This window comes from Erpetoichthys calabaricus, chromosome 2 (genome assembly GCF_900747795.2).
Source record: "Erpetoichthys calabaricus chromosome 2, fErpCal1.3, whole genome shotgun sequence".
Classification (NCBI taxonomy): Eukaryota; Metazoa; Chordata; class Cladistia; order Polypteriformes; family Polypteridae; genus Erpetoichthys; species Erpetoichthys calabaricus.
Window position 1 is genome coordinate 109299036 of NC_041395.2, and position 27501 is coordinate 109326536.

Genomic DNA, 27501 nt, shown 5'->3' on the forward strand with positions numbered 1-27501 from the left:
CTGAAGGAGAATGTCCGGCCATCTGTTCGTCAACTCAAGCTGAAGCGATCTTGGGTGCTGCAACAGGACAATGACCCAAAACAGACCAGCAAATCCACCTCTGAATGGCTGAAGAAAAACAAAATGAAGACTTTGGAGTGGCCTAGTCAAAGTCCTGACCTGAATCCAATTGAGATGCTATGGCATGACCTTAAAAAGGCGGTTCATGCTAGAAAACCCTCAAATAAAGCTGAATTACAACAATTTTGCAAAGATGAGTGGGCCAAAATTCCTCCAGAGCGCTGTAATAGACTCATTGCAAGTTATTGCAAACGCTTGATTGCAGTTATTGCTGCTAAGGGTGGCCCAACCAGTTATTAGGTTCAGGGGGCAATTACTTTTTCACACAGGGCCATGTAGGTTTGGATTTTTTTTTCTCCCTAAATAATAAAAACCACCATTTACAAACTGCATTTTGTGTTTACTTGTGTTTATATTTGACTAATGGTTAAATGGGTTTGATGATCAGAAACATTTTGTGTGACAAACATGCAAAAGAATAAGAAATCAGGAAGGGGGCAAATAGTTTTTCACACCACTGTAACATGAAAAATAAAAGTCCAATGTGAATTAGCCTTCTGGAATGTCACTAAATGTCATAGATAATCTCAAGTCCTACTGCAGATGTATAAGTGTGCCAAGTTTGACATTGAATTTGGCCAGCATTTTCAAATTGGGCCTGAAAACATGCAACTAAACTGTCAAATGTTTCTGTTTTGATTAATTGATGAGATTTAATGTACACCACATGTCTTTAAAAATATTATAGATAGGTAGGTGCAAATAAGTAGCTAAGCATAGCCTTGTCCTTACATGCATGTCTGTGGAATGAAACATACCTGGAGAAAAACCTGCACAGACATGGGGAGTATGTATAAGGAGGTTGCTTTTGAGCTGGAATTAGAACCAAACACCCTGGATCTGTGAAGCAACAGCACTAATCAACATATTGTTTGTGTTTCTAACATTAGTTTTGAAGGAGTGCAGGATATTGTGAGATACAAGGCATAAATGTAGATCTTCTTTAATATTCCCTGAATTTGACAAATTATGAGATGGGACTGGATTAAAACACTTGCACCTAAAATGTCAAGTCTGCATTAGCTCACTGTGCAATGGACTTGTGTATCATCTAGGGCTGATTGTAGACCCCTTTAGGCTTTGAGTTCCAGGATAAACTGTATTGAAACTACATGTTCAGATGAATGTGGGCACAGTAGGTTCAAAACGTTTCCTGGGTTACTGTATGTTAAATCAGTTTTTGTGTTTGGTTTATGCTTTTCCCATATTTTTGTTGGGGCATGGTTTGTTGTGTACTTCTGTCTACTCTATAATAAAACGCTAATCTGTGTGTGTGTGTCATCTGAACACTCTGACTGGTCAGTAAGCAGTTTACCAAGAGTTTTTTCTCAATTAAAACCTGCAGCCATTGTGGTCCAACAGGGCAGTGAGTGAATGTTTCTGCTTAAGAACCTGGGAAGTCGTGTTATTTAAGCCCCGATTCCTAGCTTACTAAGAAATTATAATCAAATAGATATTTATGATATATACTGGTAGTCCTAATTCAATTTAACTTTAGCAACTTTGTATATGTTAAACAAAACTTTATCAATGGTCATGTCTGAGAGAGTTAATGCTGTCATAAAGAATATACTCCTAAGGTTTTATAACATTTTCAGTGTATTCCGATATACTGTACTATACACCAGGACATCAGCCTTTAAAAAGCTGAACTTGGCCTGCTATGGAAAGGAAATTCTTTACTAATTCCTTGCTGTATGCTATAATCTTCACACCAGTTGATATTAATTAATGATGGCTGAGAAGAAAACGTCTGGTTTGACTTCATTTCATTTTGCTTGTGGGGAAGACACTAGAATATTGAGGTATTACTGTTAGTTGCACTACAGTATTTTAAAGACAATCATATATTTTCACCATTTCTAAAGTATAAAATATGTAATGTAGAGCATGCTCTGTTTTGGGGGCCTTTCTGAGATTTCTATAGTGACAATATATTTACATCATTGGATCAACTGTGCCTTAAACATGTTCTTCTTTCAAAACATTTCTTATGTTTATACTAGTTAGAGACTTTTCTAAAAGAAACTTCATCAACTTTCCTACACTTGCATAGCAATCTGAAGCAAAAATTACAACTTCTTTTTGCCACCTGTCCTTAAGTATTTTTTTTATTATTTTAAAAATCGAACACCTCTACATAATCTAAAATAGTGTTTGGAATAGGACCTTCAATTAGGCTTTTAGATAATGAATGAAGGTCAGGGCAAGATAGAATACAACAAGTGAGCCCGCGATTCACTAGCGAATCGGAAATCCAAGAATGGCAATCAGTTTCTGTTCCGTCCAATATCTGGATGGATGACATATCATGGAGGGTGGGTGCGTCTGGGGAAATGTCATTTAATTAAATAAACATATCTGTACTAAAGCGGTTTTGTTTTGTGGAGACGTGATTCCTTTGCCTTTGCTGACACCGACTGCTGGCAGAATGGAGCACAGCAAGTTTAGTTTACAGGTTGTGGTGTCCGTGTGCCAGCCACTGAGTCTGGGAAGCCGCTGGGTTAGAGTCTGTGATCGTTATGTGATCTATATTACTGGCACAGTGGATTAGAGCAAGTGTAGCTCACAGGTTGTGTTGTTTGGGCGCCACCTACTGACTCTGGGAAGCCGCCGTGTTTTGGGAAGCCGCTGCGTTTGACTCTGGGGCGGGCGTCACGGCGCATTACATTGTGTTATTTGGGTGCCACCTACTGATTTTGGGAAGCTGCCGCGTTTTGGGAAGTCGCTGCGTTTGACTCTGGGGCGGGCGCCGCAGCGAGTCTAGTTTACAGGTGGTGTTGTTTGGGTGCTTACAGGTTGTGTTGTTTGGGCGCCACCTACTGACTCTGGGAATCTGCCGCGTTTTGGGAAGCCGCTGCGTTTGACTGTACAGGTTGTGTTGTTTGGGCGCGCAGAGGTTGTGTTATTCGGGCGCCACCTACTGACTCTGGGAAGCCGCTGCGTTTTGGAAAGCCGCTGCGTTTGACTCTGAACTCTGGGGCGGGCGCCAAAGCCGCAGTGCGCATGCGCCTCGGTGCGTTCGCCGTGCATATATTAACTGTGGTTTAGTAAGATAGATCATTCTCAGTGTTTCAGAACTGAGTACTGTAACTCAACCAAAATTGTGTGTTGCACAAATTTCTCTTTACTACATAAAATGTATGCGGTTCCAGACCCTATTTGCAAGAGATGTTACCAGGCTCATGGATCACATGTTTTGTGAATGTCCTCTGCTCAAACCTATTAAAATAATATCAATAAAATCAATTTACTATAGAACTGCAACTTTTTTTTTTTTGTTCTTTGGATGAATGTTTTAGTCTGTTGTGTGTTCGGCCCGCCCCTTAGACTCATTTGTCAAAAGCATCCTAAATGCAGAATAAAGCTCTCGATAAATTAGCACTAAGGATTCTTTGGGCATATTAACCTCATCGTTCAGTGAAGATTATAATCCTAAGAGGTTTTCTAGTATATCATTTATGCTGAATACAAAAATTTAATACTTTATTTAAAAATAGTGATTCTCAAAGACATCATTCTATCCAAAGACATCATTCTATCCATATTTATGAATTCATAATTCCTTATTTAATGAGCATTTATTGTTTTATTCTTCTTCTGTAGTTTCCTCATTATAAAATTGTTATTGCTAAGACTTATGGTCATTGTAAATTATACTTTATGTAAAGGCACTAAATGCATTACACTTCATTCCTTTGCATTATTTATTTTATTCTATTACTTTATATAAAAAATAAAGTTTAATATATAAAAATAGTTTGACAGAAATGTTATTTCATTATTAATTTAACCTGAACTTGAACATTTCAAATATTATTTTGTGATGAAAGTTCATTTCATCTCCAGACTGGAACTAATTTCTGATTTTGTACTTGAAAGAGTATGATTCAAAGAGAACCCCATACTGAAGAGAGTCAGTTATAGTTTTGGTTCGTTCCATAAAGGAAGATACAAATGCAAGTACAGTAACAGTATAATCATCTCTAAAAAAGAGCTAGAGCACCCTCTAGTGATTTATAAGTCACTAAACAACTAAAGTATGTACTTTTACTGTACTTTCATATTGTTTGCTGTTACCTTCACATTCACAAATAGTTTTTCTCGTTACATAAGAGATTAGGATTTAACACATCAAAAGAATATAATTATTAGCTAGGCATTTTGATATAGATTGTTCACAAGAAGAACACATGCCTAAGTAAACCAGTTATGATCTCAGTCTGCCAGATTTCATTAATAGTACTTATCCACAAGCTGTAAATTGCATAAACATAACATCTTGACCTTGATTGCATCAATAAGTTAATATATGTTTGCGTTAAAGTGGTTATTTGTGCATTGCTGGGGAAAAATGCTTTTTCTTGTTCTTGCATGAAATACAGTATTTGTACTGATGTTTTAGTTATATGAGATTTACCAAATAAAATTATTCAACGTTGTTACAACAATAAAGTATCCCCATACTTACTTGTTTACTTGCAATGGTTATAATGATTCAGCTCCTTAAGTCTTTCTTCTTACATACTGAATAGATTTTGTCTTCACTTGGAAGTATTATGGTGCATCAGTTGTGGTTGTGGCAGTTCTCCCAGTTTTTCATGAAGTTTCCAGTAATACTCTGTTTATTGATTGGTAAGTGTCAATGACTTTACTCAGTTTTCAAGACTGTTATGTTGTTATTTCCTGTACCTCCAGTTTTACTATCATCTTCAAATTATCTATATCAAATTCAATGTCATTGATATACAATAAGTTAGAAGCAATAATGATCCAAAGACAAACATTTGAAGGGACTCCATGATGACCTTACTGTACCCTGAGCTTTCTTTTCTTATCTATGCTGTTAGTCAATCTATCAGCTAAAAATCCAGTTTCATAAGTTACATCTGATGCCTTTAACTCCAGGATTACACTTAGATTTGTAGCCATTTAAGTAATGAAATCAATTAATTCATACATTTTCCTTTTGTCTAATACTCATTTACCTATTCAGAAAACCTAACAAATGTATAAGCCCATGCAAGTGTCATAGTCTTTTAGCTTATTTCAGATGTTGCATTCCATTACTAGTAACGTGAAGTTCAAGTAACAATATGCTGACAAATGCTGACTTCATGGAGGTGCTATTAATATCCATGACAGAGACCTAAAAACTGATTACATTTAAATGATAAAGGCTAGAAAACTGACCACCATTGATCACCACCAGTTTTGTGAAATCTCCATTGTTGCATCCACAACACATCTTTGAAGTTTGTTCTTTTTGTTCTATAATAGATGAAGACATACTTTTTGTGATCTTGATCTCAGGTCTTGAAAATATAATTATGCACCTAAATACCAAATAAGTGCAGCTAGTGCAGTTGATCACCACGAATGCTACTGATAAGCAAAAAAGGTCTCTCAAATAACTATCATATGGTAATCAATTATCAGTTGTTTTGTCTCTATAAATTTCATGAAGCACGTTTTGTTATAATGATAGCATAAATTAGTTAATAATAATTAATTAGCTGCCTTAATTGGTTACTAATTAAGAAAGTGCCTGGAAAAGAAAACCGACAGCCACTGCAGCCCTCCAGGATTTGAATTTGACATCCCTGATTTAGATCCACCATGAAATGTAATCTGCACATCTTTGGGATGTGGGATGAAACTGGAGCACCAGGAACAAAACAACATGGGCACTGGCAGAACATACAGAATTTTAACTGATAGGGGATGGGCTGGGAAATGAACCCAAGGTCTTGAGGTAGTTGCACTAACCACCATTCCACCATGCAGCTTTAATGTATATTTTGAAAAATCGTCTGAATTACTTTAACCTGTATACTTTGCTTACTTTATTTACTCTGAAATTTAGTAATCATTTTAGAATAAGATAATAATCTGCAATTCTGCCAGATATTCAGTAACTCAAAAATACATTCAAGTTTGGCATTAGTGCCTTTTTGCAGATTCATTGTAGAACATGTATTACATTACATTTATTACTGAACCTTCCATAACATAATGGCAAAATCATTATTTTTTTTGAAAATGATATGCTTATTTTTATTTTATGATACTTAGCTACAGAAAAGATTCAGTTGTGTGTAATTATAAAATAATTTCTAGAGTATAATAATATCAGTGAAAAATTACATTACATATACAATCTTTTAAGTATAACATAATATACTCAAACCCATAATCTAATTCAGGGACATGGCGGACTGGAGCCTAACCCAGTAATACAGGGTGCCAGTCACGAGCCATCCAACTAGCCATTGTAGGACCCGCTCAAGCACACACCCACTGAACCAATTTAGAGTATCCAGTTAACTTAACCCACATGTGTTTGGTAACATTAGAGGAAAAACATACAGACACATGGAGAATGTGCAAATGCCACAAGGACAAAAGGACGTAGACTAATGCATGATTCATACCCAGGATGCTACATCCAGAGGGTAGCAATACTAGCCCAGGGCCACCATGCCACCTGTCCTTAACATATATTTTAAAATATATATTAATTATATTATAAATAATAACATTTTGGTGCCAAGCACATCATTTAATATCCAATATGTAATTTAAGGGATTGATCTTGTTGTTCTAGGGACTGAATTCTTTAAAGTTAAGATATGTGTGCAGTCAGAACAACTTTACTATTTCTTGCCTGATACATAGTTTCAAGGACATTAACAAAGCTTGAAGAGTTCAACTTGTGCAAAGCTTCAGCTAAAACAGCAGGTTACTGAGTAATACAGGTATCAGAATGACCAAGTAGTTCACATTTAGCAGAGAGGAAGATGCTTTACTCCTCATGTTGCAGTCATCAGAATAGCAGCACTGGACTTTGACACTCGGAGCTTTTGAGCCTTCTCTCCTGGCTTGTTCGCAGAAAGATCGGAATGAGCAAGACTTCATTACACCATCTGAAATAGAGGAAAGATATTGATGCTTATTGGTTTAGCTTCTGGAAACCAAGTTATTCTGTAAGTAAAACATTTCTGTTTTTGATACTTGAGCAGGACTCATCTACATTAACCTTACATTTTTTACCCGTTTCCAGGACAGGCTGACAGAGAGCTATGGTCTATTCAGCAAAAATTATGCTTATTGGCAATAACAAGAAACACCGCAGCAATCAATGAAACTTAGGCAAGACACAAGAATTAATTGACTGCACATTTATACCATCCCCAGGTCCTCCCTGCATGGAGTTTGCATGTTCTCCCCGTGTCTGCATGGGTTTCCTCCGGGTGCTCCAGTTTCCTCCCACAGTCCAAAGACATGTAGGTTGGGTGCATTGGCGATCCTAAATTGTCCCTAATGTGTGTGCGTGGTGTGTGTATGTGTGTGCCCTGCAGTGGGCTGGCGCCCTGCCTGGGGTTTGTTCCTGCCTTGCGCCCTGTGTTGGCTGGGATTGGCTCCTTCAAACCCCATGACCCTGTGTTAGGATATAGTAGGTTGGAAAATGACTGACTGACTGACATTTATACCATGTTTAATTAGAGTCAAACAAGTCTGATTGCATACTGTACTCATCTATTGTCAGGCAAAACCTAAAATACTTTAGTTATATATTTAGAAAAGAAGATTAATTTGAGGAGGCAAGTCAAAAATAAAACAGGAGAATTCTTCCATTCTCAAATCTGTTTAATGCAGTTCATGGTTCCTCAAAAGCCTTAAGTACAAGGCAGGAACCAATCCTAGATAGAGTGCCAGTCCATTGCATAAGAAACTCAGGCACACACCCTGTTACTTACTCATATGAAACCAATTAAAGGGCAACAATATCACTGGTGTGTGGAATTTAAAGTGGAATATATGGAGGAAAATTCATACATACATGGGGAAAATGAGCATATTCCACAAAGACAGTGATAGACTGAGATTTGAACCTAGGAACCTGGATCAATGAGGGACCAACATACATACATACACACACACACAATTATTACCATAAAACATGGATGTCTTTGGAATGTTGTATCAAAGCTGACATGACATAACATAACCTAACATTCCCAAACTCATTTAATTGAATTCAAACTGGTTGCATTGAGCACAAATTCCCTTCAGACAAGAAGAGGATTTGCTTCACACAGACAGTGACCAGGGAGGGATTGAAACCCTAGAGGTGTGAGGCATTAGCACTATCCACTGGATTACTGAGCCATTACTAAACAGAAATATAAGTACAGGTATTAAAAGCCCTGTCAGAACACCTGGCAACTTAATGGAAAATCCAATCAAAAGATTTTTTTACTTCCTACATTCTACTGAAGGGTAGCACAGTGGCTACTGCTGTCTCAAATATCTAGTGTCTGATATTGTCTGGGTGGAGCTTGTGTACTCTCCCAATATTGTGTTATTGGAGCTTGTGTGTTCTCCCAATATCTGCATTGGTTTTCTTCTGGGTACCCTGCTTTGCCTTCCATAGTTTCAAAGACATGCTGATTAAGTTAACCATCCATCCATCCATTATCCAACCCGCTATATCCTAACTACAGTGTCACGGGGGTCTGCTGGAGCCAATCCCAGCCAACACAGTAACCGGAGTACCTGGAGGAAACCCAAGCAGACACGGGGAGAACATGCAAACTCCATGCAGGGAGGACCCGGGAAGTGAACCCGGGTCTCCTAACTGTGAGGCAGCAGTGATAGCCACTGTGCCACCCTTAGGTTAACCAATGGCTCTAAATTGTCTCCATATAAGTAAATGTAGATATATTGTGGCTATGAATGTGCTCAGTGTTGGACTGGCACCCTGCCCAGAGGTGGTTTTTGCCTTATGCCTAATGATGCTGGAATAGACCTTGGCTACCATTAAGCCTAAAATGGATTGAGAGGGCTTGAGAATGCTAGGTTACATTAAGAATATCCGTATGTCAAACTTTGTTGTTTTTTTCTGATTGTTATATTACTTCAAGAAATGTGTAATGTAAATGTGTTTTCCAAATCTTACTCTTTACCTTGTCTTCAGCCATACTTTTTTGTGGCCTTCACCTTTGTTCCATTTAGACAGCTTTTATTTTGTCTAGTGGTCTTTACTGAGTGCAGGCTCAGATCGCTACAATGAGTTCACAGATAAATGTGATTGTGAATTTTATTAATTACGTAATGCATACACATGAACACAAAAGATTTACCCCTTACACCCTTTGGGGATTTGGGGAACCTCAAAATAATGGCTTATTATTAAAATCAAAAAGTAAAATTTTCACTAAAACCTGACAGATAACTTGTTATATGTGATAGAATCTGTTTTTATGTCTAATGTAAACATTCCTTTACTTAGAAACTGCTGCTAAGCTAGGAAAGAAAATAGGAGCTCATAGTAATATTTTCGAATTTCTGTTTTCTGATACAGTATATTTCCTGTACATGAGCTGGAAATGTAAGGTGTACCTGCCAAAGGTTGCCTTGCGATTCCTCTTATTTGGAAGATATCTCATGATTGATGCATTGTACAACAATATGCTTGAACTTGTTTTGATCAGGATAATCTACTGTAAGTACTGATGTTTCACTTATAGATATTTGCCGATGTTTTGTGAAGTAATATGTGAGAGCACACAAAAAGAGTGACATAACACTATTTGTAGTTTTTAGCCTATAGCTTGTGTTTGCTTGGGCGGTGGGAGGGTTCATTGCATTGGTTGAAATCTATTGGTCAGGACTTTTTGATTGATGCATAACACTTGTGTGTTCCTTATACAAATATTTTTTGTGACAATTTATGAAACACCACACGTATGATTTCGTAGTGGGTTAAAAGTCAACTGTAACTATCGTAACAATTTGATTACTAATAAGTATGAAGTCAACATCCATTGCTTGTAACCAAAGTATTGTTTGTGTCGGTATGAGGCATGTATGATATAGCGAAAAATATTTAAATGATTGCTCGGCATGGTGCTGGGCTTCTCATGGTGTATGAGGGTAGCTACAACATACAGTAAAACACAGCACTTCCAAACTGATTAACATAAATTTAACCTAACAGTATCTATCCATTAGTGTAATTGCTGAACTGTGGAAAGCTGACAGTAGAGGAGAGGAAAACAAACATTCCAGTTAGCAGAATCCCTGGACAAAAGAAACCTCGGTTACAACACAAATTCAAATTATATTTGCTTCTGTATAATGAGCTCCTTAGTTCTCATTTTGTGGTCACGATGAAGCCATGGGAATACTGTTGATTTGGGTAATACCAAGGAGCTACACATCATTGCACACAGTGGAATGAGGTCACCGTTCATTTTGTAGTACATGTATTTCTCTTATATGCTGTATCACCATCTCTCCAAATATGTATCAGGGTATTTCTAAATACAAACTCAACTTTATGTAGAGAGAGGCTGGGAGCATGCGCTGATAGTGTGTTGCTACACCCACCACACAACAAACCACCTGGATTGGGACTCAAGTGCAGTGGGTGACACCTCAGCACCACTCTGGAACAGTGTGAGGTTTTTTTTTTTTTGCAGTGGCTGGAGTGCCAATCCTGCTACCAACCCCCAGGTTTTCCCTGCAAGTTGGAGGACCTGCTTACAGGGCTGGATGCAGATTAATGTCATATTCAAAGTGAAGCAATTGCAGGTTAAGGGCCTTGCACAAGGGCCCAATGGAGTAGAATCACTTCTGGTATTTAAGGGATTCAAGCCAGCAACCTTCTGAGTGCCAGTGTAGATCCCTAGTCTCAGAGCCACCACTCCGCCATATACTGTACATTATGTAGGGACTGGAGAAAAACACAAATTACTAAATATTTTTATGTATGTGTTTTTATGACATTTTGCATCTTGTAGGTCACCATGGAATGATGTCACAGTGATGTACCTCACATTGGTGTCAGGTTTGGGATCTAACACATGGCATTAACAATGGTGCCACCAATTGCAGTTGGGGGCCATTATCAATTTCATGTTTATTAATTGCTGTAGTTTCCAAATAGGCTATGGTCATACAAAAAATATGAAAACTCATGCCCCCTCTATCTATGAATGATTTTTCAGTCATACCTCTGCTGCCTGTGTTGATTCAAAAATACTGTCATTCTTAATGTAGCACCAAATTTTACAATGGAATGGTTAGCTAAGACCTGACAGAATCTATCTTTTCTTTTTAAAAACACTTATTTCATTATAGAGTTGCCTGGCAACACTGGATACAAGACAGAAGTCAGCTGTGGATCACTGCCAGTCTAACACACACCGATACTACACCCATCTAGAGTTACCAACTAACCTAACCAGTCTGAGAAAACTGAAGCAGACATGATGTGATCACACATTATACCACCCAGGATTAGGAAGCACCAGTAACTGCACCACTATCACGTAGCCTTGTGCTCTGCTACTTCCGGCATTATTTAGCATTTTAGAATTAGGACCGTGTTAGGTACATTGAAAAAATAGGAGGGAGGTGACCTCCAGGTACTAAACATAACATTAAATAGTTTAGAAACCAACTGAAATTTCATATTAGTCCTTTGGTTGATGCCCTTTCCTTGATGAACTGATTGCTAAGGTGTAGTCTGAAGCCATTTCTTTCGCCTTTTATTTTTCTTTTTCTTTTTTTTTTTTTTAAAGAGAAGATAGGCTTGTGTCAATCATTCCACAAAATAGCTACAGAAGAATTATTATCAGGTTATCTGTAGCATACTATTCTTACACATACAGTACTACAGGTATACTGTTCCCATTATATCTTCTTTTAATGCATTGATTATCTGTTTTATTAACTCAAAAGACTCATTTGCTAGCACGGGGTAGGGTTAGCCTAGCCTAGCCTATGTTTATGTATTCAGTCTACTCTATTTTACCCTAATGGCTGCCTAATTCTTTGTGTATAATTTGCTATATTATGAAAGCAGTAAAAACTACATTTGGCTGGAATTCTTAAGATAAAAATTAATGTGTTTTTCTTAATAATGCAAACAAATTGCCACTCTTTTTAAGAAGTCTTTTGCATCTGGGTCATTTGCTTTGACAATTTTTCTGACTGCACAATGATAATGAGGACATCAGAAGAGCCTTTACTTCTCACAAATGGAAGAGCATGCTTATTAAAAGTAAATAATGAATAAAGAATAGCTCACACTTCCACAAGACCTGGATTATTTATTCGTTACATGGCAAACTGTAATTAATAGTAATATACTGCCTTTTTACTAATGTACTGAAAGATGTTGCTTGTGTTTCAAAATGAGCTCATTTTAAAGTTTGTGTATTATGGACAAACAGGCAGCCATGAGGCTCATTATCTTTCTTGGTATGCTGTTCATGAATTAAAGGGATATAAAACTGGGAAAACATTTGCAAAACAGCCTTTTTTAACAAATCAGTTTGTATGAAGCCATAAAATTGCTGAGGGAAGTAAGACGTGAACAAACACAATTTGTTTCATGTGGCACCTTTACAGGTGCATATTTCTTGCATGAGCACCCAGGACAATAAAGAAATATAAAGTAGCCACAGATGGTAATTTTTTATTTATTGTCTGTAGTCGTGCCTAAAATATCTCCTTTTTACCTCAGTGTTCAAGCAGGGCTTAGAGGGAAAGGCATATAGAAAAAAAACACAATAGAATGAGCATTAAATTAAAATCATGCTCTCAAATGCGTGTGTCTGAGACTTGATAGCAGTTTTACATTATTACATATTCTGTATCTCACTCATATGTATTCATTAATCTTCTAAAGAGCAGCATTCTGCTGCAGTAGTAAAAGATATTCAGAGTCATTGCCGCAGAGCTTATATTGTGAACACTGACTTTTTCAATCAATGTAAGTCTTTCACCAACTGAACCCTGCCATTAAAATTATTTATAAATTTTATTGTAATTGGAGCACAGTTACAGTGACAATAGTTTAAAGGAAAGTGCCATTATGTGTAGAAGCTTAACACATGTCTGTGCTAGAAACAAAAATATATACTCATCCGTTTATCTATTATTGGATGTGCTCAGGACATTGAGGTAGTATTGGGTGTAAGGCAGTCCCTAACCCTACAGGGAAACCAGTCCATTGCTAGGTATATTACCACATGTAAAATTGCACTCACTCCTAAGGATGGATGTTTTATTGAACAGCTGAAATTTAGAAATGAGCACAGGGACAGAAAACACAAAAATAACTGCATTTGAAAGTGCATCTGTCTTTGGGTTTTTGATTCTTGAATTTTGGATTGGACCTTTGTACTTCGGATTGCTATTTTAGACAAATTATTTTTGCCCATATATTGACTTTGTGCCATTTTGTGTTTTTTGTGATTTTTCAATTGCTGTAACTATCTTTAATTTTGGATTAGCTGTGTCCTTCCAAGGCAGAGGTTTTTATGGTTTTTCTTCCTTGAGGAACATTTTTTTTAAAATTTCTAGGACATTATAAAGTATATTTTATATGCTTGATGCCATTTCCCATTTCCTCCATTTCTCCTGGTGTTGGCCTAAGCTGTCCAGCAGATTTTGGAATCAGGCTACCCAGGGTGAAGGCTTTTTCTGGGTAGGTTTGGGAAATCCCTAGTCTGTATTATGTTTTTTTTTTCCTAAGGCCTCTCACCCTTTTGCTTTTCTGAATGCACTTCAATCATAAAGGTTTGTTTTAGTAATGTACAGTAGATTACACTGATTGATTGTTTTTGAGCTGTACCTAATATTTAAGGGATTGTACATTCTGCTTTTGTCAGCTTGATATACGCAGCAATTGGGTGTAGTGGTTGTATTTCTTCATATCTGTTGATTCAATAGATTCTGGCAGTTCTTTTCCCCATGTGGTCTCCATGTAAGGATTCATTGACTGTCAACTCCAACAGTGAAACATAACTCATCAGCCAATATGAACTAAAATCAGTTCATAATACAGCAGGCTTCTAGTCCCAATCCAGGCTAAACACTTGGTAATTTCAAGCCATCAGTAGCAAACATTATAATAAAGGCTATGAAAGGAGTCTTGCCCCTTTGAATAACTAGTCATGTTATTTGGTGATCTGTGGATGACTCTGCATCTCCAATGATGTTAGAAACCACTCTGCCACATAATTCACAGGTCTGGCAAAACTGAAATAAGGTGACATACCTGTTCAGAAAAGTTTAACAAACTGGAAAATCCATTTCACTTGCAATGTGTCACTAAAAAATGGACATTTTTTTACTATTGAGGAACTATTGCACAGTATGACTCAAAAGTATTATGTTGTATGCCTTTTACATCTAAAGAAAACTACACACATAAAATGTTTGATCTCAACTTTTTCTTCTGTTTTTCAGCATGGCATTAACTTTTTTTTTTCTTTTGGCAGATACACATGACAGAGCCCTTCACTAACTCCATTATTTTTTACTTATACTATGTTTATAAGTTTTGTATAGCATGCTAGGGCTCTTAAGATGAAGTTTGTTCAAGAAAAATTAAATTGGATTGAATTTAGAGTTTTTCTTGTCTTGTTTTGTACAAAATAGGCTATAAAACTCAAGCAGTTGTCTAACCAGCAGACCTAGACTGAATTATTCTTTATCCCCAGATTTAAATTCTGAGAGTATTTCCTCTAAGGAATGCTTCAGATGGTATTTCAGAAGCCATTCCTGACAATAGGTTTCACTAGACCAAATCACCCATCTCATACTGCTAAACAGTAAGAGACGGGGTAAGTGGAGAAGCGTGCCAATTCTGAGCCCATGTTTTTAGTTGGATCATTTTTGAATCAATAAAATATCAAGAGAAAGTGAAGCAGCATGAAATCATTCCTTCTTACTGTTTGTGCCCCTTTGTTGTTGTAATATTCATATTCTGACAAGTCTTTTGAACATGATTATTGTCCATGACATAACATAACAGGCAGGGCACTAGTTCATCACAGGGCCATCTATAACACACTTATACCCATATCCGTGTAGGGTCAATTAAACTAACCTGCTTTTTTTGGGGATGTAGGAGAAAAACAGGAGTACCCAGACAAACCTCAGAGACACAAGGAGAAAGTGCAACTTCCATACAGAAAATTAATTGTTTAATTCCAAGACACTGAAAATGGTGAGACAAACAAAATTTTTAAACACTTTGCCACTATATTGTCCTTATCAGAATTGTAAACAGTTCTTATTGTAGTCCACCAATGACATTGGAAAATTCAGCCTACTTCAAAATAAAAATGAAAAAAATCTAAGATTAAAAATAAATTATACTATATACTGTAAATCCAGCACACAACAAATAACACATTTGTTTTTATAATAATCCCTAACAGAAATCACACCCTATTTGCTAAGATCACTTAAGAGGCTTATGCAGCTGAACCATAGGGCTTTGTTCAGGTTTGTGTGGACATGCTAACTATGCTAACAGTAACATACAGCACATTTTCAAAACCTTAAAATTAAATCAATATTTGTCAATAGCCACCAGTATAGACAAAATATACTGTATATATGTATATGTATATATGTATATATCTATACCTAAATCTATATGTATATGTAACTAAGAGTATAGATAGACCATCTATATCTATATCTACTATATATCCCTATCTTAGTTTAATTGTTTTTGATACTTAAGACTACATTCCGAAGCCTGGAACTTATAGAACAGTTTCATTGTGAAAATGAATGAAATTAATAAAAATGATAATTTCCTTATATTCATAGATTATTATTATTGTTATTATAGTAGATTGTTCTTAGAGACATATATTTCCTCCTTAGCTGGCCATCAGTCATTTTATTTGAGTGTTGTAAAAATGCTAATACCCTTAATAACTTTTAAGGGCTTCCAATCACTACTAAACATTGCCTTTAACAAATAAGATTAGTAAAGGGCTTAGAAGAATCAAAGCGGCCAGCTTTAAAGAAAACCGTATGGTCTATTATAAGCACCACAAGTAATCAAGAGGAAAATGAAATTCTTAAATGCTGTTTCTTTAATAACCCTTGGAAACTGGTAGATTCTCAGGAGAGTGTGCATTGGAAAACACTGTTTCAGTTCTTAAAAGACTAGACTGTAAACACTACAAACTAATACGTCATAAGACTATTGGGGAAGGAGATAACGAGTCTAGTAAAAGGGCCCTGAAGGACAATTAACAGCAGTTCATCAGAGGTCACTACTGCCACATTAAATGTATTGACTTTTTTATTGAAGAATTTCATAATATATCTAACATCAGTTGTTTATTTTTTCAAAAGATTTTTTGTCCAGTGTACCCTACAACATACTGTTGATTAAACTCATTTATCTAAACATTAGACTGTATTCTCTTTCTCTCTCTTTACCTCCATGTGTCTCACTTCACCGAGATTGGCAGGCTGCCCTCCAAATCTTTGGGGTCCTTGGAGCAGAATTTTTTACTGCTAGATATCTTTTATGACACACAAGAGGGACAGTGACCTTATTATAACCCCTGGTCACAGGGGTGGAATAAAGAGACAGTATTCATGGGTGAACATACAACAAGCTAAGGTGGAGAAAGACATATTTTCTACAAACAACACAGAAAAGGTTTCAGCATAGAGTATTGTCCTTACACAATGCCACACCCACTCTTAAAATTGTGTTCTACACAACAGAACTGTTGTACCTGATATCCTGCTGATAACAGGTTCATCCAAACATCTCTAAGTGGAAGTACGTAACATGTAAAGTGTTATCCTTACTTTGAGTTCTGCTCACAATCTAGATTGCCAGTTTGTAACTCCTTTCAAAAGCATTGCCTTATCTACTATTTCACACCATCCAGGTTAGCCCTGGAATAGCTTTTATGCTATGTATAGTCTAAATCCAGTTGGCTCTGCCTCCCGTTAACTGATATGATGTATGTGGTCCAAGGTAAACCACAAGAAGTTTTTCAGTCTTGTAAGGGGTGTGTTTATGGATGCCTCCAGAACAATTCTGTGGTCATCCCTATGGTCCGACCTTATGATTTGGCAAAACTGGTAATCAATATCTGCATGCAAGGGCTGAGACTGGAACACTGCCTGTCCTGCTCGGAATTTATGCATTTCTGTCATGTATAGTGATGGGAAGACAAACAGTTCCTTGGAGACACCACATATCAAACTTTTGGATCCTTGTGTTAAGGATCATCATGCCAATTATTTTAGCTATAAAGCAGAATAAGCAAGATAATCAGCCAAAAAATGCATGTACAGTGATCCCTCGCTATATCGCGCTTCGCCTTTCGCGGCTTCACTCCATCGCGGATTTTATATGTAAGCATATTTAAATATATATCGCGGATTTTTCGCTGCTTCGCGGGTTTCTGCGGACAATGGGTCTTTTAATTTCTGGTACATGCTTCCTCAGTTGGTTTGCCCAGTTGATTTCATACAAGGGACGCTATTGGCAGATGGCTGAGAAGCTACCCAACTTACTTTCTCTCTCTCTTGCGCTGACGTAGGGGGGTGTGAGCAGGGGGGCTGTGTGCAGCTGTTTCCTGAAGGACATGCTGCACAGTGCTTCGCATACTTAAAAGCTCAAAGGGCACGTATTGATTTTTTACTTTGTTTTTCTGTGTCTCTCTCTCTCTCTCTCTCTCTCTCTCTCTCTCTCTCTCTGCTCCTGACGGAGGGGGTGTGAGCTGCCGCCTTCAACAGCTTTGTACCGGCGGTGCTTCGCATACTTAAAAGCCAAAAAGCCCTATTGATTTTTTTTTTGGACTGCTTGCTTTGCACTCCTTTGAAAAGGAAGATATGTTTGCATTCTTTTAATTGTGAGACAGAACTGTCATCTCTGTCTTGTCATGGAGCACAGTTTAAACTTTTGAAAAAGAGACAAATGTTTGTTTGCAGTGTTTGAATAACGTTCCTGTCTCTCTACAACCTCCTGTGTTTCTGCGCAAATCTGTGACCCAAGCATGACATTCTAAAAATAACCATATAAACATATGGTTTCTACTTCGCGGATTTTCCTATTTCGCGGGTGGCTCTGGAACGCAACCCCCGCGATGGAGGAGGGATTACTGTATATGTTTAGTCTGATTTCAGAACACCAAGTGTTTGGTCTAGAGAGAAGATGCAAGCTCTGACACCCTGAATACTGTATGTTACTTTATCTCTGCCGTACTGGCACTAGTTGTCATAGTATGACTTTTGAGGTTTGTGAAGGTGTACATGACTTCTACAGCATTTATTGGTTCAGCTTCTATAGACTGCTCATAGTTTTCTATGTATTTATCTTACTACAGTTTATCTTTAGACCAAAGGTACGTTTCTTATTGTTTCTAGTCACAGAGGTAGAACTTCCAACATCTGTTCCAATCCTTCATCCTAATGTGGTTCCCAACATTCCTCTGAGAGCTCTAGGACCTCAGCTGTGGAAGTTCTAAAATGGTCAGGGAACCATTCTGGCATTCTTTAACATTTGGATGACATTTCCTGTCTCGATCCTTTGATTTAGGCAGTGATCTTCGTCTAATCCTGATGTTGCTTCCATCACTTCCGTACTGGTGGTAGTCATGAGAGGATTGGTCAAATATATGTAAAGTTTATAAATATAAAGTTTTACACATAGGAAGTAAAAATGTTAGGTTTGAATGCACAATGGGAGGTCTGAAAATTGAGAGTACACCTTATGAGAAGGATTTAAGAGTCGTAGTGGTCTCTAAGCTATCAGCTTCCAGACAGTGTTCAGAAACCATTAAGAAGGCTAACAGAATGTTAGATTATATAGCACGATGTGTAAAGTACAAGTCCAAGGAGGTTATGCTCAAGCTTTATAATGCGCTGGTGAGGCCTCATCTGGAGTACTGTGTACAGTTTTGGTCTCCAGGCTCCAAAAAGGACATAGCAGTGCTAGAAAAGGCCCAGACAAGAGCAACTAGGTGCATTCCAGAGTTACGGGAGATGAATTATGAAGAAAGATTAAAAGAGCTGAGCTTTTTCAGTATAAGCAAAAGAAGATTAAGAGGAGACATGATTGAAGTGTTTAAAATTATGAAGGGAATTAATACAGTGGATTAAGACATTTTAAATGAGTTCATCAAGAACAAGGGAATACAGACGGAAACTTGTTGAGGGTAAATTTCGCAGAAACATTAGGAAGTTTTTCTTTACACAGAGAACCGTAGACACTTGGAATACACAACCAAGTAGTGTGGTGGATAATAAGACTTTAAGGGACTTTCAAAACTAGACTCAATGTTTTTTTAGAAGAATAAAGTGGATTGGACTGGCGAGCTTTGTTGGGCTGAATGGCCTGTTCTTGTCTAGATTGTTCTAATGTTCTAATATTGTAATTTGTAGTACTCATGCCAGTGGTCTAGCTTGACTTCCCTCCTGTAGATGAGGGTACTATCTTGGAGTATCATTGAACCATTTGCATGTTGGTGAGACTGTTTGAAGTTGGTAACTACATCTCTCATATGAAACTATTAAGTCCAGCTCACTCTGATGTGCCTTTTTATCTGCTTACCTCTACACATCTGCAGAACTTGTATACTTTTGTTCACTTTCTTGGGCCCCTTCAATTCATAGATGCAGGCACTGATCCACTCCTCCCTTAGTGGATTACAATAACACATTGATTTCTACTGCCAGTTGAATGGCCTCCCTGAATATTGTCCACTATGACCCAGTGCCTGAAGTTAAAGCACTGTTGCTGTTGCTGATGTTCAGTGTAAAGGTGTCCTTTACAGTAGGGTCATACCTACCTGTGGTGGAAAAATTAGCTGGATGAGGCTTTGTGTCTCTGGGTGAAAATATTCCAAAGATTGATTAGAATCACTATAGATCACTCAGTGCTTGGAAATAGCCCTGATCAATTTGGATTACTCCAAAGCTTATATTTGTGGTGTTAGACATACTAGTTTCAGAAGCACAGCTCATTTTCAGTATCTACCATGCACCATGCAAAGCATGGCCTCTTGATACAGTATGTCCATCTGGTAATTCCAGTGGAAAAAAAAGTCCTAAGAGTGGTTTAAACATTGAGGCACCAACATTTCAAATACCTAGCCTTTAAATAAATGAGAATCTTGTTGATGCCAATCTCAGATTGCCCCATCTGTTGGTATAGTAAGAACAAGGTGACAAGGATCAGGAAGAACTGACCCATGGATTTCAAAAGATTTGTGAAACTGAGAAATACAAAGACATCATATAAAAACCAATATATAAAGGATTACTGGTTGTATTTATTTATAAGCAAGGAGCTGAAAGAGATCAGGTAAAACAGCATGGCTGTGTCTAGAGTAGAGAAGATAGCATGCATACAGCCAGCAATGAACTAATGAACCAACACAATAAATGAAAGTTGAAATTATTTCTTAATATACAGTATATTCATAACATTCATAACATTGGTCATATAGAGGAATACATCTCTCATATAATAATGTTGTCTTTATCATTGATCTCCAGCAAGCAAAGACTAAGAGCAATATAAATGAAAAGGAAATTATAGTGTAAGAAGCAACATAGTTACTGTGGACAAAAAAAGAAATGGACCATAAAATCATTCAATGTTTATACATAAACCAGTACTGTAAACATGTAAAGCAACTAAAAACAAAAGTAATTTGCACACAAATGATATTTTGAACATCCACATAGATGAAAACTGTAGTTCACTTACACAAACCAATGCATACCAGTTTTCATTAAACAATGGAGTGAAAATCTTATTGCAATGAACTGGTAAGGAATCGAATACACTTGTCTAGAGCTTTGAGGCAGCAGCACTAACCAATGCATCACTGTGCCACCTGCACACAAATCAACATATTCAAACTTTATTCATTATGGCTTTTGATATTATTAATGCACAGTTCACCTTGTTTCACATTGTACTGAATTTACAGTATTTTCGTAGGCAATTGTCCATCTTGCAAATGCATGCTAGGGGATGACATATAGAACAAAATTGTGGTTGAAGGAACACCCATTCTTAAGCCAGTGTGGGCAGAAAAATATCAGCTATGGGCATTAGTGCATTTAGGTGTAGACTGCGCATCGGATTGAAATTCCCAGGGGATTATGAAACTGAAATGGTACCAAGGGGCATGGGCAAGTCCAAGCTACAGATGAAAGATGCTGGGTCTCTGCTAAACTATGAGAACCAGAAAAACACATCTATTCTTTCCTGTCTTGAAGGAAAACAAACTTAAAGTGACAATATGAAAGACAGAGAAATGCCTCATTAAGGAGAAAGGGTGAATCCTTTTTACTGTGGACACAGTATCACTGGATTCAACTTTATTAGCATATTATAAATCCATCCATTTTCAAATCCAATTTCTCAAATTTCATACTCTCAGATTATTCTGGCCACATTGGGCACAAGGTGCAGTTCAGCCCTCAACAGCCCTGGCCGATTAGAGAGCACATTAAATCACACAATCATACTTAATCACACAGGGCTATTTTAGACTTACCAACTACCTTGACAAGAATGTGTAGGAAATCTAAAGTTAAGGGCATAGACAAATCCTGTGGATTGGGGAGTTGGCATTGTAGTATATAGAACTTACTAACATTAAAAAAAAAAAAAAAAAATGGATATAAGCGTACTTTACACCTCTTAAATGAATTACTCATACTGTAAAGGACAGTATTTAAAAATTCTGTAGAGTTTTGTTAGATGATTTTCAAACTTTTATTTCTACATGCAAATCATTTCCAAACTTGTAAAAACCAGAGGCCAGAGGTGGAGAAAGTTGATGAAAAGATAGGCAACTCACCATCAGATGGCGGAATATCCACTGAGCCTTCTGCTGTGGAACTGTCCTTTCCAGACTGGTGCACTGACAAGTATAATATATAAATCAACTACAACATGATTTATGTGACTGAAATGTAATATCATAATGGATGTCATGATTGCATAGGAATTAATCAAATCAAATCATTCACTTTTAAAATAGCGACATTTTAATCTGTTGTGCCATAATATGTTTACATTATTTCACAAAACGCAATAAAAACTCACAATTCAAACATTAAAAACAAAGATGTTGACTTGATTTGATAGGATTTAATTTATAAGTCAAATCTCAACACTGTTCATATGAAATGCATTTTTCTTATTCGCCTGCAAACTGTACAAAACTGAGCTGCTGCTAACAAAGTTGTGATAAGTTTCATCACAATACAGAACAGTAAGCACTTTACAGGTGTACAGAAAAAATCAAACAATGGTAATCGGCACAAACTTTCATCAGTTTATTAACTGAAATCTGTTTGCATGGCTCCTGTTTTAGTAAAACAGACAATGATAACAAAAAGAATGAAAACGTATACCTCTGATTTACCATTTACTCAACCCAAGCTTTTCATTCCTGCCAACTCCTAGTTTTAACTCCTATCTTAGTAAAACATACTGAGATTTCCCAACTTATGCCTTTGTTTGTTTTTTTGTGGGTGCCAACATTTCCTAGTACATCTAAAACAATGTGATGACTAGTAGTTAGGAGGTGTTTCCCAGAAGTCGAGATGTAATTATACTGGCATCGTTCACTTACACATTGTTCTTTAATTTGTTTGTGCTTGTGCTTTCTATATTAGAAATTATCACAATCGGTTTGTTGAGTTTGGTTTAGTGATTTGACTTTGACACATGTTTGAATCAACATCCTGGTTTTGAACCTATATCTCTCTCTTCTCTGCTCTTTTCTCTGTGGCAGCACAATTCTAAGATGATCTGGTATAATTGTAAGTTATGTGACAGTGTCCCTTGGCCAGATCCAGGATTTTGCTGCGTCTTTACTACTGGGATGAGTTCTTTCTTCACATAACCTGGGTTCATCAAATTGATGCATAAATTATACACTTTGGATCTTTTTATATAAACATATAAACTGGAGTGCACACTGTGATCACAAAGTGCAGGTCTTTATTCCAAGAATTAAACAAGTACTTAAGAAGGCTGAGCCTTAAGCTACTTTAAACCATTATATAATGGGCCTTCTAATATCAGAGAAGGTGCATCAGTCTCAGAATTATTTTGGCATAGTATACACAAGTAAGAGCTACTTCTGATGCTGCATATATTGTTTAAAAATACACTGGCACCTTTTTTGTTTGGCTTTTTTTGCGTGACCTTTAGTGATGCTTGATGTCTTAGCCATTTTAATTATGGCATTGGGACAGCGCTATTAATTAGATATGCTGTCTGCAATGGAATTTTTAATTTGTCATATCTATTGATGTTTTTCTGTGAAATGACATATTGTGCCAGACAGAAGCTGACAAAAGAAATTAGAACCTATGTAGACTGGAATTTTCTTTTGTCGCTTGTATGTTTCAAGATGGTATTGTCTTAATACTGTATACAGTGCTGTACTTATTGTAATTCTTTTAATTTCTTGATTTTGGAGCTATAACAGGCAATGGCAGCCTTTTTGCATCTCTTCACATTCAGAATGGTTCCAATGTATCCAAAAATATATAATATGGTATGTTTACAGAATATAAACCACACAAGGCAAAACAACACATAAAGAACACTATGAATAAAGCAAAAGACAAAAAAGAAACCTGCTGCCAGCCTGGAACCTCCTATACAAGTCTTGAAATGGCTCCTCCACACGCTTATCTTTGTCTCCTTTCTTACTGAGTATCTCTCACTTTCTAATGATCTTGGCCTCTTCCCCTTGACAGTGAGCCCTTTCCCTAACTCACATTTTGCCTCTTAGCTCATTGAACATACTCATTCAAGTTAGCTTTAAAATGTCTTATGGGTCAGAGACAATCATCTTTGGCTATGGAAACACCAATAAAAAACTCCTACCAGAAGTTCATGGTGTTCTCAGCATTCTTGGCCTGCAGTATTCCTTAAATGTCCATTTCTCTCGAGGAACGTCACAGTCTATCTGAAAAGTGCGACATGTTGTTCTTTCTCTTTTTTCTCTTTCGCTAGTATAGTGTAAGGATGGGGGGAGACAACCTAGCCGGACTACATGCTTTCCCAACACGCTAGGTGGCAAATTCCCTGTGTGTTGCTACCTGTGTGGACACCTGGAAGGCACAGTGGGTATTGCAGTCCATAGGGCAGCCTTGTTCTGTGGGTGTTGCCAGGGAGTGATACAGGGATTCATCATCCCTACTTTATGGGACTTCCAATTGACCCGGAAGTATTTCCTTCAGGCTACACCCTAGTACCGGAAGTAATCCTGGGTCCAACATAAAAGTAGCCGCTAAACCTCATCCAGGTGAGTTGAAGGCAGGTGGAAGAAGGACAAAGCTCACCTGGAGGAGTATAAGGAGAGAGGGAAATATAAAGAGAAGAATTGTATTGTGCTTGTGTTTACCAAAGAAGCCTTTTAGTAAGGTATTTGTAAAAAATAAAACTTTTTTTTGAATTGAGACTTGCGTTGCGGTAGTTGTGCCCCCTAGTGGTCACAACACTTTACATAAATGCAGCTAATTTGTTGTATAGATGTTGCTAGAAACATACATTTTTAACAGACTGGGGCAGGTTAAAAACTTATAGTAACATCTTAATCTTAACAGTCTTGACAGGCTTTTAAGTTATATGAAAAGACTCTACACTCTTACCAAAAGAAAAATGTCTGATTTGTAGACTCTAGCAAAAAGGACTCTCTAAATCAGGGGTGTGCAAAGTCATTCCTGGAGGGCCGCAGTGGCCGCGGGTTTTTGTTCCAACCCAGTTGCTTAATTAGAAAATAATCCTTGCCAATAATTACATTTCATGGCTTGTTAGTGCTTTAACTCTGCTATTTCAAGTCATTCTCAAATCCTAGATTTTTTTTTTTCCATTCTAAAGATATCATCCAAATATTTTGAAGTGTAAAACGGATGGGTAATTCTCAGTCCTTTTTTCTCTTCTCTTTCCTTCCAAGTATTTAATTAAACCAAATAGTGCCTGATAAATACACACAGGCGTAAAGGGTAACAAGCAAAATGGATAACTGCTAGTTTCTTTTGTCATTTGCATCTTCTTGCTAATAAGGAGCAATTAAAAACCAAGAATGCAGCTGTTTAAGACTTAAATAAGCAATAAGGGTTCAAAATCTTAACGAGGAAGATAACTAAAATGAAGCAGAAGTGTTTCTAGAGCAATTTGTGCTTCTTATTAAGCAACTGGGTTGGAGCAAAAACCTGCAGCCACTGCGGCCCTCCAGGAATGACTTTGCACACCCCTGCTCTAAATGATAAAATATAGATTACATCATAAAGAAAACAGAAGACTACCAACATATGAATAATGAAACATGTTTTCCAGAACTGAAGAGAATTTTCCTCTGTGTGCTTTTTAAATTTCTATGTTTTGACCATCTGCATTAAAAAAAGTTAAGCTTTCATAGTACTGTACTTTACTATCCACTATTTTCAGTTGTGGGGAAAAAGCGTTATTACTGTCTAAATAACTGAATTCCTAGAGATAGCACCTCCTGCTGGAAACACGACCAGCATACACATTAAGGGTGGTGCTTTATAAATAAAACAGAGTAGAAAAACATTGTAATTCACCAAATCAGAGCAGGTGTCCTGCCTACCATACCTAGAGTGGACACTTTTTACAAAAATATATGTTTAACTCTCCTTATCCCTTCAACCAAATTCTACCTTTTTGCTTCTTCACTGAATAATAATTTTATCTAAATACTAAATTGTTCTCAGTTACTGTAAAAATTAAGGGGAAGATTTCATTTTGACTTTGGTAGTAATGTCACCTGCCACCTGATGGGCACACTGACTAATTCACATGGTTTCAAAATGGAATTTATGGTACCATGCTGTGTCTCTAATACTGCAGGCTGCCCTGGAAGCACTGCTTTTTGTGACATACTGAAGGCTCATGCTAATATATGCTGTCCACTTCACCTTCTGTCCTAATAGATGGATAAATATTTACAGTATTTGAAGTGGTGATAGACATTTACTCTCTCCTATGTCATCTTTTTATTTTAGCAGCCAAGACTTATATTACACAATTATTTTCTTGGCTCTTTTCAACTCACTTCAGTTATCTTTCATCAAGAACATGTGGGGGCATCTCTTTCATCATTCATTAGCAGACCTTACTTCAGTAAAGCATTTGGCACCCCTTAAGTCTTATTTAACTAAATGCATGAGAATGTAGACAGAAATGATAATGCCCATCGATAATGTATAAGACTTAAGTGAATGTAGGAACATATGAAATGTCTTTACAGATGCTTAAAGGTGTTTCCTTGAACAATGAAAAAAATACTCTAGAGCGCAAGAGGCTGAGACACACAAATAAACATGAACAAACACTGGAGAGACAACATAAAACTTTTAGAGTTATACATTTTATTGGGCTGCTTAAGTAATTTGTAGTTAAATGAGAGATTAATGAGAGTCGCTTACTTAAGATGTACTACTCAGGTTGTCTTGTAAACATTGTCCTTAATTTCTGTTCAGCAGTTTTTATTGTATTATGAATTTCTGAAATCCTGCAGAAGATCTGGATGGCTGTTTGTTTATGTAGCAAGTGTTATTTGAGAAAAATTGCTTAAAGTTGTTAGCAATTAATCTAATTAATGAACCCAGAATTATTAATGCCTTTGTACAGAAATGTGTAGTCCACATAAGGGCATTTGCTTTGCACTTTTGAGTTAAATTGGAACAATTCAGAATTTATCTTGGAAGCTCTTATTTTTCCAAGGATATTCAATAATAACTATTTATTTCTTGCTTAGCCCAAAATCACACATGGAATATCTCAATGGATTTTAACAGGCATTGTTTTTTGACAGCCCCCCAGCCTTGACTCCCTAAGAAGAGAAGAAAAATCTCAAAAAATGAGTAATTCAATAAGTAGTATATAAATGTTCTGATTATATTTTGTCATACAAAGAGTGAACTGTGGTCAGCTAGCTTTAAGATTATTCAGTGTATGGTCAACAATGTCGGAGTCTCTTGTTATCTATTTGGCACAGGACATGGGTAAAATAAATTTCTTTAAAAGTATACCACATGATTTCTAATAACAGTTTTATTCTTTGAATGATGAATGTTAGATCTTCAGTTTATTTTTGAATGTGTAGTGTATGTATGGGCGGCACGGTGGCGCAGTGGGTAGTGCTGCTGCCTCGCAGTAATGAGACCCGAGTTCGCTTCCCGGGTCCTCCCTGCGTGGAATTTGCATGTTCTTCCCGTGTCTGCTCTCCCTCATGGGTTTCCTCCGGGTACTCCGGTTTCCTCCCACAGTCCAAAGACATGCAGGTTAGGTGTATTGGCGATTCTAAATTGTCCCTAGTGTGTGCTTGGTGTATGGGTGTGTGTGTGCCCTGCAGTGGGCTGGCGCCCTGCCCGGGGTTTGCTTCCTGCCTTGCGCCCTGTGTTGGCTGGGATTGGCTCCAGCAGACCCCCATGACCCTGTAGTTAGGATATAGCGGGTTGGATAATGGATGGATGGATAGATAGATAGTGTATGTATGGCTGATTTTTACAATTTATGAT

At 37.1% G+C, this 27501-nt stretch overlaps 1 protein-coding gene across 1 annotated transcript in view; it reads right to left on the reverse strand.

Moving 5' to 3' along the window:
- Window positions 1-6753: 6753 nt before the first annotated feature.
- Window positions 6754-27501, reverse strand: part of ly6pge (lymphocyte antigen 6 family member pge) — a 46065-nt gene continuing 25317 nt past the window's right edge. The window contains exon 3 of the mRNA XM_028793190.2: window positions 6754-7046. Within this exon, the coding sequence (XP_028649023.1) occupies window positions 6850-7046 (197 nt within the window). The 3' untranslated portion in view covers window positions 6754-6849. The remainder of the gene's footprint in view (window positions 7047-27501) is intronic.